Source organism: Plectropomus leopardus, chromosome 5 (genome assembly GCF_026936395.1).
Source record: "Plectropomus leopardus strain MGB_pleo_1.0 chromosome 5, ASM2693639v1, whole genome shotgun sequence".
In the NCBI taxonomy this organism is placed as follows: domain Eukaryota; kingdom Metazoa; phylum Chordata; class Actinopteri; order Perciformes; family Serranidae; genus Plectropomus; species Plectropomus leopardus.
In genome coordinates this window covers 34,600,890-34,615,214 of record NC_142180.1, presented here as the reverse complement: position 1 = coordinate 34,615,214, position 14,325 = coordinate 34,600,890, and the positions used below count along the sequence as shown (strand labels likewise).

The 14,325-nt window shown below is 37.5% G+C and overlaps 1 protein-coding gene across 1 annotated transcript in view; it reads right to left on the bottom strand.

Moving 5' to 3' along the window:
• Positions 1 to 13,086, bottom strand: part of atp10a (ATPase phospholipid transporting 10A) — a 50,464-nt gene extending 37,378 nt beyond the window's left edge. Inside the window, exons 1-3 of the mRNA XM_088078058.1 lie at positions 12,204 to 13,086; positions 2,973 to 3,177; positions 1,802 to 1,887 (exon numbers count right to left, since the gene is read on the bottom strand). Of these exons, the coding sequence (XP_087934184.1) occupies positions 1,802 to 1,887; positions 2,973 to 3,177; positions 12,204 to 12,628 (716 nt within the window). The 5' untranslated portion in view covers positions 12,629 to 13,086. The remainder of the gene's footprint in view (positions 1 to 1,801; positions 1,888 to 2,972; positions 3,178 to 12,203) is intronic.
• Between the last annotated feature and the right edge of the window lie 1,239 nt (positions 13,087 to 14,325).

Here is a 14,325-nt window from a genome sequence, read left to right as displayed (position 1 = left end):
ATGTAATAAAACACTGCTGAGACAACTGTCCCCCCCGCGCCTCCCTCTCGCCGCTGTGCTCCACCGTAGCCCGGCAACCGAATACCTGCAGCATCTGGTCTCCTTCTGGGCGAAGAATAAATGTCATAATCATGCGAGTGCCAGTCCGGCTGTGAGCTGAGAGGACGTTTCTCATCGTCTAAGTGAGGCGACACGATGAACTCAGAGACTCCAGGAGACACCCCTGGCATAAATCCACGTCTCTGAAATGTGTATAAAGATGAACGACGCGCATCAACATCCTTCTATTAAATAAAAATGAGGCAAAAACATCCCAGATTTGGGCGCTGTCGTCTTGGACTGTGGACGTCATCTGGAGTGTCCTCAGTACTGAGGTCCGGTCCTCACGCTGCCCGAACCGAGTCCAGGCACTCCAAAAATGTGAAAAACGAGGAGAAATTACATTAAAAAGCCTTTCTTATAATGACTACATCATTAAAAAATCCAACACGGAGGCGTCCAGCGGCTCAGTGGACAGAGCAGGCGTCCCACGTATGAAGGCCGTGTCCTCGCCGCAGCGGCTGTGGGTTCGATTCCGGCTCGCGGCCCTTTGCTGCATGTCGTCCCCTCTCTCTCCCCCTTTCACGCTGTCACTCTGTCCCATCCAAAAAAGGCAAAAATGCCAAAAAAGCATCTAAAAAAAACCCCAAAACACATTTCTTTAAAATAAATTTGTTTCCCCCCAAAACGCCGTTGTCGTGTGAATGAAAGGCCAAACCGCAACAAAATTTTAACGTTTTATGCCCCTTAGAGATAACAAGAACATTTTTTAACCCCGGCGACCAATCGAGTGGTTGAAGCGTCAGTTGAACTTCAGTCTCCGTAGATTTTTTTTGGTTGATTACGACCCCGAGACCAAGACTTAACCGAGACCAGCAGGGAGAGAGCGAGTCGAGACCAGGACTATATGTATGTAAAAACAATTTTTCTCTGATTTCTCAGAGAGGCGTATCGGTGACAAAAAACAAACTAAAAATGACTCATGTAATTGGCTGGATTTAAGGAAGGAAGTTTACATCCAATCACAGAAACTATGTTCACAAATAAATCTGTTATGGTGTCGAATAAAAATCCAGAATCTGATACGTCCGAGACAAGACCAAGACCGATCTCCGGTACTACAACAATATCAGTTAAGCTTAAATGTAGCCATTATGGAGAGGGACAAAGCAGCACAACAGGATGGGCTGAATCAAGCTTTTCCTCCTTCCTTATCTGTCAATGTGTCCACTCGTCTCGAGAAAACGCCCTCCAGCATTTCTACTGCAAACGGACAGAAAGGAAGTCAGGTGTAACACAGGAAATCAGCTGAGACTTAAGGAGGGAAAATCCTCCAGCTGGATTATCCCCATAAAGTCTACAGCTTCAGTAATGACGCTGCAGCAAAGAGCCGCTGATGTTTCGGTTTATTTCGGTCATGAGGAAGCACATGCATCTTCAGATGTGCGTGGTCAAACGGGCGAAACCCTGCAACCACATCCCAAGAGGGCAGAATCGTAATCTCGACTTGGAAAAACTGTTCAAGTCATAATTATAAGTTGGAGGCTCCTGGATTGTCGACAAGCCGCATTTTCACATCATTTCCATTTTGGAGCTAAACATGTCAGAGCGTCGACTTACACTGAAACGAAAATGAAACCTGAAACTTTGACTGTGAGTTCACAGAAAAGAAAGTTGAGCGTTTTTGGGCTCAGAGCTGTTGTTTTAACCGCCACATGACGGGCGGCCGTCGACCGCACGCCGTACGGCGCTCAGTACTCACATGTAGCCTCGAAATCTGTTCAGGTCGTTGTTGGGCTTCTCACATTCGATGACGCCGCTGTACTTTAAAGGGTCAAAATCACAATCCTGCAAACACACAGCAAACAGCAGATTATCACTGTTGAGCATCTCTGTTGGGTTAAATGCTGATTTCTGATTGGCCGAAAACTGTGCACAAAAAATAAATATTAAAAGCAAAAGCAGTTTCACCTTTCTTTATTGATGCGTTGAATGCAAAGAGTCTTTACTTTTGTTGTTTAATATTTCTTTATATTTATATTTCTTCTATTTGTTTTGCACCTCTGGCCTGTCTGCAACTTATTTCCAGAGTTACGGTATCTGTGTATAGTTATATAGTTATTTTATTTATTTATTTATAAATATATATTTCTATATATTGTAAGGTTTTAATTGATGAAAAGCACTTTGAGCTATTATTAATATTATTATTAATAATAATATATATCATTATTATTATCATTATAGCATTACTTTTAGGGCTGTCCCAAATACCAAAAGAGCTTAAGACAACAGCTGCCCCTAAAATATGCTCCTTCCTCGAATCTTGTATGGCTGAAGACTTTTTATTCTGACACTTATTATTATTATTATTATTTTTTAAATGACTACTCTATATGAAATACACACTCCAGGTAATTTGTGCTGCTATTCTCCATGTGTCAATTGTCTCCATGTACTGTATTTGTGCTACTATACTTTATGAGAGTAATTTTGAATGTTTTTTGAAGTTTAAGATTAAAGTTAAGTTGCAGGATGGAAATTTTTATTTGTAAACTTGTATTTTATTTCATGTTTGAGCCCCTATTTACAAGCTTTGAATTGCTCATCAGGGTGTCCAATTTCACACGTGTAATTTTACTTTTATCATGTTTGCATCTATATTTTTATCGACTGTGAATATACTGAATGAATTACTATTTTCTGGGCTCTTCTATTTTGGGATTGCCGTTGCATGTGTGAAAAAGCTCACGATGGAAATGTCTCTGAGTGTACTGAGCGCGTGTGTGAATAGTAAAAGTATTAGTTGTACCTGATTGCAGTAAATTATCAAGAACTTTGTGAGAAAGAAGCATTAAAAAGGTCAGATTTGTGGTGATTTTGATCAATCATGACCAGATGGGGTTAAAAAAAGTAAGGGGTGTCCGTCTCACCAGATCAAAGAAGCTGCGGACGACCTGCCTCTGCTTGAGGTTGGTCTCTCCGTCCAGTGTGGCGGTCTCGATGTGGCACAGGCGGTCGGGGTCGCTGGAGCTCAGCAGCAGGACGTCGGCGGGGAGGATCTCGTTGCATCGCAGCCTGATGAAGTCTCCGACACGCACCTCCTTCCAGAACTTCTCCACGTAGCGTCTCTCCGCTCTGCCACAGCAAAGAGAGAGCAGACGGCTGGTGTGAGCTGCACAGCGATTGTTTTCAACAACTGGCGTTTCTATATACGGAAACTTCAGCTCGACTTCCATGAATCTGTACGAGACAGCAGATATGGTATGCATAAAAAAAAAACGCCAGTTTGTTGGTGTTAACCCCTTAAAAACACGGATCAACATCAGTTTTTCTGTGCTCTGTTGAAATGCCTTTCACAAGCTATTAAACCCCTGAAAAACTGAGCAAATAAGTTTGATTTCTTTCAATTACATAAGAGACAAAGGCAATGAGCACCTTGGCAGGAAATGTCCTGCAAATTGCAAGAAATTAATAAAAGGTGACGAGAAAATGACCTGAAAATTAGTTTAAAAAAAGAAGAGTTTTTGAAAATTCTTGGGAAAATGTTCTAAAAACTGCGTATAATTAATGATAATTATAATAAAAACCATATATTTAAACTTATGTTATAGAAAAAAATGTACATATATTTTTTCATTTTTTAGGATTTTAATTTTCTTGTTTGTCTTTGTTTTTCTGCTTTTATTTTTATTTGTTTTATGCTTATTTTCAGGTCATTAACCTGTTTTTTTATTTATTTATTTTTTAAAAAACTAATTGCCTGCTAATCTGAAAATTTGTTAAAAAAAAGATGAAAATTTTAAAATTCTAGGGAAAAAATAGGAAAAAAAGTTTTTTAAAAGATGTTTGGACGGGTCATTTTCTTTTTCCTTTTTTTCCCCTTTGCTTATTTAAGGTCATTTGCCTGTTTCCTTTATTTATTTATTTTTTAAAACTTATTTCTGGCTATTTTTGGGCCCATGTCTTGTTAAGTTGCTCATTACTTTCCATGTTTAGGAGAGAAGTCAAACTATCTTGCTCAGTCTTTAAAGGGTTAAAGCTGGTGTCACAAACTCATACTGCTCCCAGTATGTCCATCAATATACAAAAATGTGTCCAAAATGTAGTTTAGCAAGAACACAACACTGCATCTTTATCACGTTATTTACAGACTTGGGATGCAGGTTGATGTCAGAGACGTTTTCAGAGGCTTAAACAAACTACGGAGGAAAATGACATAAAATTGCTTTTTTCACAGTAAAGTAAATCTCTCCTGGTTTCTATTCTCAGTCCACAACGTCAGCAAAAATGAGTTTGTGTCTAACTGGGAAACTGTGAATGATGTCTTTATCCTGAGAAATTTGCTTCACTTTCAACTATTAATGTGCAAAAACACTCATGAATGGATAAAAATTCACTCATGGCAATCAATTTTAGGACAATTTGATATTCCTGGTAGCAAATATGCTAAATAATGCAAAAACTCAAGCTCCAAACAACAGCCGAGAAGTAAAAGGAAAAACACTCATAATGTAACTTATTCATGCCCCCCCCGCCCGCCCCTTGACATTAATGACTCACATCCGCGTATATAAAAACATTCCTGCCCTTGAATTTTTGTCACTGAAGTGCTCGCGGTGTCCGCATGAAATCAGGCTTTTCTCATGTACTTTATATTCAAATGGATAAAACAGATGGTCAGCAGAACAAAATCAAAAGAACGGTGACAAACTAAAAACTCATGTCAGTAACGCGTCCTCTTATAACGGTTTTGATTTGCCCGAGAATGGATCCGTGTCCCGAGGACGAAAAATGCAGTTGAATTGTTAACCATTTGAAACCTGAGAAAATTGGCAACGAGCAACTTAACAAAAAAAGACCCATAAATTTGAAAAAAAAGTGACCAAAAAATTACAAAAAATAAAAATAAATAAATAATAATCAATTAAATAATATTTTTAAAAAAGGCAAAAAGAAAATAAAAAGAAAGTGACCAGGAAAAAATATAAATAATACTAATAAAATACATTTTTAAATATTTAATAATTTTAAATATACATATTCTTTCTGTAACACAGTTTTAACCTGTATATTTCCACCCCGTTTTTTTAATCTAATAATTCTCTCTTCCGCTTTCTCATTTTAATTTTTTAAACAAATTTCTTGCATTTTGCTGAACATTTTTAGCCAAATTGCTGATTGCCTTTTCTCCCACAATTTTTTGAAAAAATAAAAATAAAAAAAATCTAACCAATTTGCTCACACTTCAGAGGTTTGAATGCTTGTGAAAAGTTTCTGAATGCAAAACTGTTGTCAATCCAGGTTTCAAAGGGTTAAATAAGTGTCCCACGTCTGTAAAGTTTGTCATTGCAGTAAAAGTAATGAAAGGTGTGAGGAATTTATACAAAAGTCATATATACTGCATGATGCACTAACCCTGGCTGGTCAGTCAGCTATTTCTCTACATTACTTATTGCTGCAGTAAAATACATTTATCTTACAGGTTACTAAAGTTTCAAAGCAGTTTAGATCCACAAATACCAGGAAATCATTCAAAAAGAAATACCAGTACCCTTTAAAGTAATACTGATACAAACAGCGTACTTCATGTGACTCCTCGTTTCTTCTTCATCATGTGACTGGAAGCAATCAGAAGCCTAAAATCGCATCAGACAGCACAAGCGTGTGATATAGCCAGACTTTCTAACGTCTTTGAGGCATTTTGGTGCTCTGAAGAGTCTTCTCTGTCACAAACACCATGTCGGACTTCACCACAGACTGTATGGACTGTAGCTGCTGTGGTTTTCGGGCGAGTCACGCGTCACATTAAAGAGAACAATGCATGCAGTGATTGTTTCGCCTGCACAGCCATACAAACAACACGATAATCGTGTAGCTCTGGGTTAAAAACGGGACTCAATGATGGTATTGTTTGACTGGGGAAATTTTGGGGGGTTGAACAAACCCTTTTTTATAACTAAATCTTGAAATAAGTTTTTAGTTAAAAAAAAAAAAGGAAAAAAAAATCTTTTTTTGGCAGATGCACACCTTAAAAACTGTATACCACGGCTACCCTAACTGACACCCTAAAATCCTAAACCTGCAATACTATGAAGGTTGTATCGTTTTGGACATTTTTCAAGCAAATACACCAATAGGTTCCAGATTTTGCTGCATGTCTTTGTTGTTTTGATAGTTAAATTTATATATTTTGGTTCTGAGCTGCTGGTAAAATGACTCACTTTGGGCTCAGCAACATGGTGATGGACGTGTTTTACTATTTTCTGATCTTTAATAAATAAATAAATAAATAAATAAATAAATAAATAAATAAAAAAATTTACACAAATATTGCATTTGCAATATAAGTAAGAAATGGTCATTTTCATCTTTCGTTTTCATTGAAAAAAAAGGAAGATTATTATGTGATTTTGAAACATTCAAACAACACGACCATCAAAGCATCAAAACATGCATTGTATTATTTCTTTTACTTTTTTCTACCTAATGATGTCATTTTAATTTTTTTTTTTTTTTTTTACCATATTTGGCATATGGAGAAAACATGCTATTTCCATTATAGGTGCACTGTCACAATCAATGACATATCTCAGACTGTGATAAAAAAAAATGTACTTTACATATAGTATATTAAAAATATATATATATTGTTTTTACATCTAAAACAGCACTGACGGGGTTAAAATTTTGAAAATGAAAGAATATTAAATATTAAAGGGTTAATAAAAGTAGAAAAAAAATATTAATAAATAATATTTTCTAAAGCTTGATTTTGAAAAGTGCATTGGTGCACAGAGGGTTAATAAATAATTGTTATCTGTGGCGCCATAAAGTTTCTATTTTTCGGCTGAGTACAACGCGTGCTGTCTGCAGAAGAGACCTGCTGAGATACTTTAGTTTCACTTACAAATAAAACACATTTTAATAAACTGTTACAAACAAGCAGACTCCCTCACAGGTCTAATGAGCTCTAATCTAATGAGCATGTGGCTTTTGTTATCTTTGATTTCACACTTCATTAAATGTACATAGTCCTCTGTAACCATAACACACCAACGTGTGTATCCATGAATACCGGCTCTGTTGGAAATACCCGCGAGCCCTCTTCTTACCGGTAATCTGTGTTAAAAAGGTCCCAGTTACTGCTCACACTTTACTGTCCGAATGACTGCAACAGTCCCAAATCTGGGAAATTCACAACAGCTGTGCGCCTTTATTCTTAGGATCGTTTGGATCTGCTGAAGTGGAGTTATATGAGCTACTTATCAATACTCAGCGAACAGCAGGAGTCAGTTCGGAGAAGAAGGCTGGATTCAGACATGGATGTTAATCAATATGCTGCTGTGGACGGAGAAACATGTTTTAGCCCCCTAAAAAATTATAAGTGTGCGCTATATTTAAGATATTAAGATGGCACGGCGCAGGTGCACAGCTGCTTTGAGCTCTCTAGAGAATAAGTTCAGATCCATCTGGGGATGGACAACAAAAATGATCAAATATTTCTTCCTACAAGCCGTAAGACCCGCTAAACCCGCTAAACCCGCTAAACCCGCTCAACCCAATCCTCCTCCAACATAAACAACGCTGCGCCCTTTATTATCTATTATTTGTCTGGTGTGCCTTTCATTATTCTGATTATTATTATTATTATTATTATTGTACATTTTTTATTTAATTTTTCTTTATATTTTCTGTTTTTTTTATGTAAAGAATATGAAGTAAAATTAAGTAAAATTATCCAATATTTATTAGTGTCTCTTAAGTATAGTTTTACAAATCTGGGAGATACTGTGCTCTTTTGTTGTTGTTATCTGATTTGCCTTTAATTATTATTTTTATTATTATTATTATCATAATTATCATCATTATTATTATCATTATCATTATTATTAGTAGTAGTAATATATTTACGTATCTGGGAGATACCGTGCTCTTTCATTGTTGTTGTCTGATGTGCCTTTTATTTATTATTATTAATATTATTTGCAATTTATTATTATCTCTTGAGTTTTGTTTTACATATCCATGGGATGCCGTGCTTTTTATATTTCCAACATTTTCACTGCTTTGCGTTACCGTCAGAGAGCCTTTTCCAACAGGAAACTGAAGCCGTTGTCTTTGCGCTCCTCACAGCCAGACTTCATTAACAAAAACAGTAATTTGAGCTCGCTGAACACAGGAGCTGCTGGTCTGCTGCTGCTCGCTCGGTTAGTTAGTTTGTGTTATTGTGTGACTTTTATAAATTTAAACTAAATCTTTTTATTTTTGTGGTGAGACTTTTTTAGGTGCTTCTATCTATCTATGAACACGTACCTCATTAAAAAAAACTCTTACAAAGATCCAAACTATTTCTTAAACATGCTTCATTATTTTATAGTTTTATTGATAGTTTTTTTTTTCCTGAAGCACCAGAAATATTTTTGGAAACAAACAAAAGGGAGTGAAACGAGGACAGTCTATCTGATGAAAATGAATTATTCCTGCAGTCAGAAGTCTGTCTTTAAAAGCTTATAGAGCAAAACAGAGCAGAGAAAATATGAACCGCGTACGTCACTAATCAGTTATACAGCTGTGGAAGAAATATCAGCTCTGACAGACAACAAGTTAGTTGTTGTGCTCAAACTGGAGGTTCAGTGACCTGAAATTCGGCTTGTTTCTGGACCGCAGCGGCAGACGATGGTAGCAGATTAATATTAAACTATTTACATTCCAGCCAACTTTGTTTTGTTAGTACAAATGAGGGATTTCAGTGAGTTTGATCTTTGTAATCTACATGAGGAGGAACCCTTAGACGTAAATAGTCACGATAAATGTGAAGAAACATTTCCCAGCATGTTTCCATCATTCTGACTCTCTAAATATTAATATTTTTAGATAAAAAATAGAGTAAAACATATAAATACAACCTCCCTCTGCTTTACCGCATCAAAAGCGTCTCTAAAGTTTAAATGTTTTGGGTAAATTACTTACATCGGGGTCACCTGCAGTTAAAAGCTCTCCAGAGAAAGATGGTTAAAGCGACTTTGTTTTTAACCTCGAGATGAATGAAATAACGCGTCCGTGCAGTCCAGTCAGCTGTTGCCAGGTTGAGAAAAGGGGATGTTTTGCACAATGTTGCCACAGCACAAGAAAATTCAATTATGTCCAACCTTGACACAACAACTTGGGTCAAGACTTCGCCGAAAGTGCGGAGCCACTAAACACTGAGCCTTTTGATGGCTGTGAATTATGCTCTGTGCGTGGACGACAGTGCAGCTTTTCATTAGCAGAATACACTCTGCACACACAGACTCGGGAATAAAGTTAGAGAAAGCTCGGAGAGAAACAGGCTGTCAGGTAACATACTGACCTGTTAGGGACTGTTTGTTATTTATGAGAGGGAAGGGGGTGGTGCAAAAAGGGGGAGGCATGTCAGTTTTTTTAAGCACTGGGAGGGACTCGTGTTTTGTTGTTTTTTTTTTGGCTTACAGGTGAGGCTTTCTTCTCTAAATGGTTGTATTTTGTATTTATGTTAATGCTGATTTTTGAAAAAAAATCAACAATCAACACCAACATTACATCATTTATCATAGCCAGAAACTGTGAAAAACTGAAATTATCATTGGATTTTCTAATTTCCGACAGTCTTTGTACAAATCATGTGCGACGAACATTTTGAAAAATATATTAATCTGATCATAAAAAAGTGATTTTTTATCAAAATCACCTTATTTCACATCTCATTTCAAATTTAGCCAAAGATAAACATTTTGCACAGACTAAGCAGCATGTAAGCCAAGAGTGAAACACTGAGGCTTGTTTTCAACAAAATGTATCTTTTAAATAAAAAGGTTCATGCAAAGTTGTTACCAGTAAATTTCCAGGACTTTCCTTGCCTTTGGGGCAAATTTTCAAGACCGTACATTCTCCGAAACAACCACTGATACGCCGGATCAATCTGAGCTCAAAACTGTGATGTTTCATCAAAATCAATTTATTCTACGTCTCGTTTCAAATTTGACCAGAAATAAAACGTTTGCACGAACTAACCAGCATGAACGACACGAGCGAAGGCCGTTTTTCAACTCCAAGATTTCGTCTTCAACTTGGTAACTTTTAAAAATCAAATAACAAATTTATGATGGAGGGAAGGTCAAAAACAAAAGAAAACAAAAACAAAGTCACACTCCAGCTGCCCCTCCTCTAATAAATAAAGAACAGTCCCTTAGTCACAATGACAGCACGACGGTAACATCTGTATGGTCAGAAAAACGGGTTTCTGACAGATCTGTGGGCTGAAAACTGGAGGTTTTCTGGACTTTTGGATCCACATGTGATATTTATTCATGCCAGGTTTAACTCTGAGGCCTTATATGTTATTTTGTCGCATCCTGGACCCACTTATGATGCGTATCTGACCCAGGGGTCAAAGCGTGAAGATCTGTTTGCATCAAAAATGTGAAGAAAATGTGATTGTTTTCTAGTCTGGAACAATCTGCCTTCAACCGCTGATGTAAATGTGCTTTAAATGCCACCAATTTTTAAAGACAATATGTCTTTGGAAGGCATTTTTCTTTAAAAATCAACAAAATTGTTCCATTATCAGGGCCAGAAACTGTCAAAACATGAACTATCATTGGATTTTCAAATGTCCGACAGTCATTGGACACATCATGTTAATGCTTCTGTCAGAAAAAACAAACAAACAAAAATTAACGTACATTTAAGCTTAAAATTGAGATATTTCACCAAAATCACTTTGCTCCACGACTCATTTCAATTTTGGACAGAAATGAATCATTTGAAAAAGCTAACCAGCCTGAAAAAAAAGGCTTTTTTCACCTCCAGGAAATGACGAATCAAAAAACTCATTTACGGTGGAGGGAAGGTCAAAAACAAAGCCAGCTGCCGCCTCCTCTAATGAATAAAGAACAGTCCCTTAGTATTAATGACAGCTCTAAGGCAACATCTGTGTTTTACAAAAATAGTTTCACACCGGTCTGGAGGGTCTGTGGGCTGCAAACTGGAGGTTTTCTGGACTTTTGGATCCACATGTGATATTTATTCATGCCAGATTTAACTCTGAGGCCTTATCTGTTAATTTTTTCCCCATTTTATGATGAATACTTGACTTGAAGTTTAAGCATAACAACCAGTTTGCATCAGGAAAGTGAATAAAATGTGATCATTTTCTCGTCTTGCCTTCATCAGCTGGTGCGACTGTGCTTAAGATGTCGCCGATTTTTGGAGAAAACATGTTTTTGAAAGGCAACAAAACAACAAAAGTAACTTTTAAAAATCGAGTTAGTAATTTATGTTGGAGTGAAGGTCAAAAACAAAACAAAAACAAAGCCATCCGCTAATAAATAAAGAACAGTCCCTTAGAAACAAACAACTGTATTTCAGAAAAATAGCTTCACACCGGTCTGGAGGGTCTGTGGGCTGCAAACTGGAGGTTTTCTGGACTTTTGGGTCCACATGTGATATTTATTCATGCCAGATTTAACTCTGAGGCCTTATATGTTAATTTTTTCCTGTTTTATGATGAATACTTGACTTAAAGTTCAAGCATAATGACCAGTTTGCATCAGGAAAGTGAATAAAATGTAATAGTTTTCTAGTCTGGAACAATTTGCCTTCATCAGCTGGTGCGACTGTGCTGAAGATGTCGCCGATTTTTGAAGAAAACGTGTTTTTGAAAGGCAACAAAACAACAAAAGTAACTTTTAAAAATCGAGTTAGTAATTTATGTTGGAGTGAAGGTCAAAAACAACACAAAAACAAAGCCATCCGCTAATAAATAAAGAACAGTCCCCAACTGTATTTCAGAAAAATAGCTTCACACCTGTCTGGAGGGTCTGTGGGCTGCAAACTGGAGGTTTTCTGGACTTTTGGGTCCACATGTGATATTTATTCATGCCAGATTTAACTCTGAGGCCTTATATGTTAATTTTTTCCCATTTTATGATGAATACTTGACTTAAAGTTCAAGCATGAAGGCCAGTTTGCATCAAAAATGTGGAGAAAATGTGATTGTTTACTAGTGTGTAACAATTTGCACGGTGTGTCTGTGTGTGAGATGCATTGTGGGGAGGACAGTTTGTACACTGATGCAGAAAAAGCACACAGAGTTTGTGCAGCAGCTGGAAACAGCTGGCTGCTGCAGCTGAGGCCCAACTTACCTGCCGTAGACCAGACAGTCCATGTGATTGATTTCTTTATCCGACCTGTGTCTCCTGTAGTCCTCCCACAAGTCTTTGATGGCAGTGACGGACAAAATAAAAACCACAGGAGCCAGAGCAAGTTCCGGCTGAAAGGCATTCACAACCGGGACGAAATTCAGCAAAGCGATGAAGACAAAGTAAACATTGGCGAAGCGATGAAACTGTTCAAAAAGATTCTTTGGCAGGAAAGACAGCACGGTGTATTTGGTCGTCTTAATCTTGTTGTTTGCATAGTGTCGGTTCGGGTTTTCCTCTCCTTTAGCGTGGTCATACAGTATGTTTGCGTGGACAGTCCTGGTTTTGTTCTCCTTGGGTTTCTTCTTTCTTTGCCGTTTGACTTTTGGGGCTTTGGCCATCCCGGGGTCGTCGCTGTCCCGCGCCATAGCCGCCGCAGCCTTCAAACTTTCCCCACAGTTTGAGGTTTTTCCTCTCACACAGAAAACCAGCAGCACACAGCTATGTTATCATTCTTTTACCGTGTGCGGAGTGTTTTCGGCAGTCTTTTGGTTTATTCACACAAACAGCTCCGTTTCTTCCATGTCGACTCCTCTTTTCGCGAGTCGGAGGAAAACTTTTGCTTGTTTGGCTTCTCCTTTTTTTCCCTATTGCTGGGAAGGATGCTGAGATAGTAGGGAGGCACAACTCGGACAGCCTACTCCTCCAGCGCAGATTTGTACACCATGCGGATGGGCTTCTTGTAGTAGTCTCGCGCTAGTGCTGCGTTTGTAGATCAGCGCATGCGCGCAGGCTGAGCACAAACAGGACGCCCGTCAGCGGGTCAGGGGTCGCGCTCCTCTGGAAATCTGACCCGCAGGCCCCTCCTCGATCCAACCTGCGTTTTTTTTGTGTCTCCAAGTGCCACGCGGTATTATTGGAGTTTACCCCGGCTCACAGGAAGCAGCCAAATATCGAAAATAATAAGTGCATGCAGTTTTTTTATAAAATGAAAACAAACTGATGAGGGTGAAAAAAGTTATATCAGTCATTATAGGTAATATTTTTTATTTGTGTTGTCTGTGATGGAGAACCTGTCATGTAGATTTTTGAGTATTTTTAACTTTAAAAAAACGTTCAAAAATAACACATCAGTTGTAACATATAAAACACATTTCCCTCATTTTTTTACATTAGGAAAAAATAAAATATAAAGAAAAATAAAATAAATAATTTAAAAAAAAGAAGAAGTATTCTTCTCAAAACAACACAACCATACAACCAACCCAGCCTCCCAATGGTATGAAATAAAATTGCATAAAATGGCAGGATGGTTTAATATCACTTGCTCTTCTCCTCAGTATTAAGTAAGTAAGTAAGTAAGTAAATTTTATTTATATAGCACCTTTCATAGATAGAAATCACAAAGTGCTTTACAGTAAAAACACAGTGCTTCACAAACAGAATAAACAGTCAATATAAACAATATTTCACTCAGCACAATCATTTTTCTTCCAACGTGATTATTCTTATCAACATGTATAACAGAGGACATAACAGACCACCAGGGGAGCCAATGCTGATTGTGACCATCACTATACAACATCTTTTTTTGCAGTCAAGTCAAGTCAGTTTAATTTATAAAGCCCATTATCACAAATCACAGTTTGCCTCAGAGGACTTTGCAGCACACGACATCCCTCTGTCCTTAAACCCTCACACTGACTGAAAAACTCCCCCAAAAAAACCTATAACAGGGAAACAATGGTAGAAACCTCAGGAAGAGCGACTGAGGAGGGATCCCTCCACCAGGACAGACAGACGTGCAACAGATGTCGTTAAAAACAATTTCATTACAATAGATGACAAAATGGGAAAGGGAAAGAGAAAGAGATGGAGGAAGAGAGGAGGAGAAGTGCACAGCAACAGTAATGCTAACAATAACATAACATATAACAATCGGAAATAAATATAATAAAAATAATGAAAAATATAATAAAAATAATAAATGTAATTTATAATAGCGTGTAATATTTTATATATATGTGTGTATGTGTGTGTATGTGGCCTCCACAGTCACCAGATCTCAGTCCAGTAGAGCACCTTTCGGATGCAGTCGGGAGATTCGCATCATGAGGCCGACAAA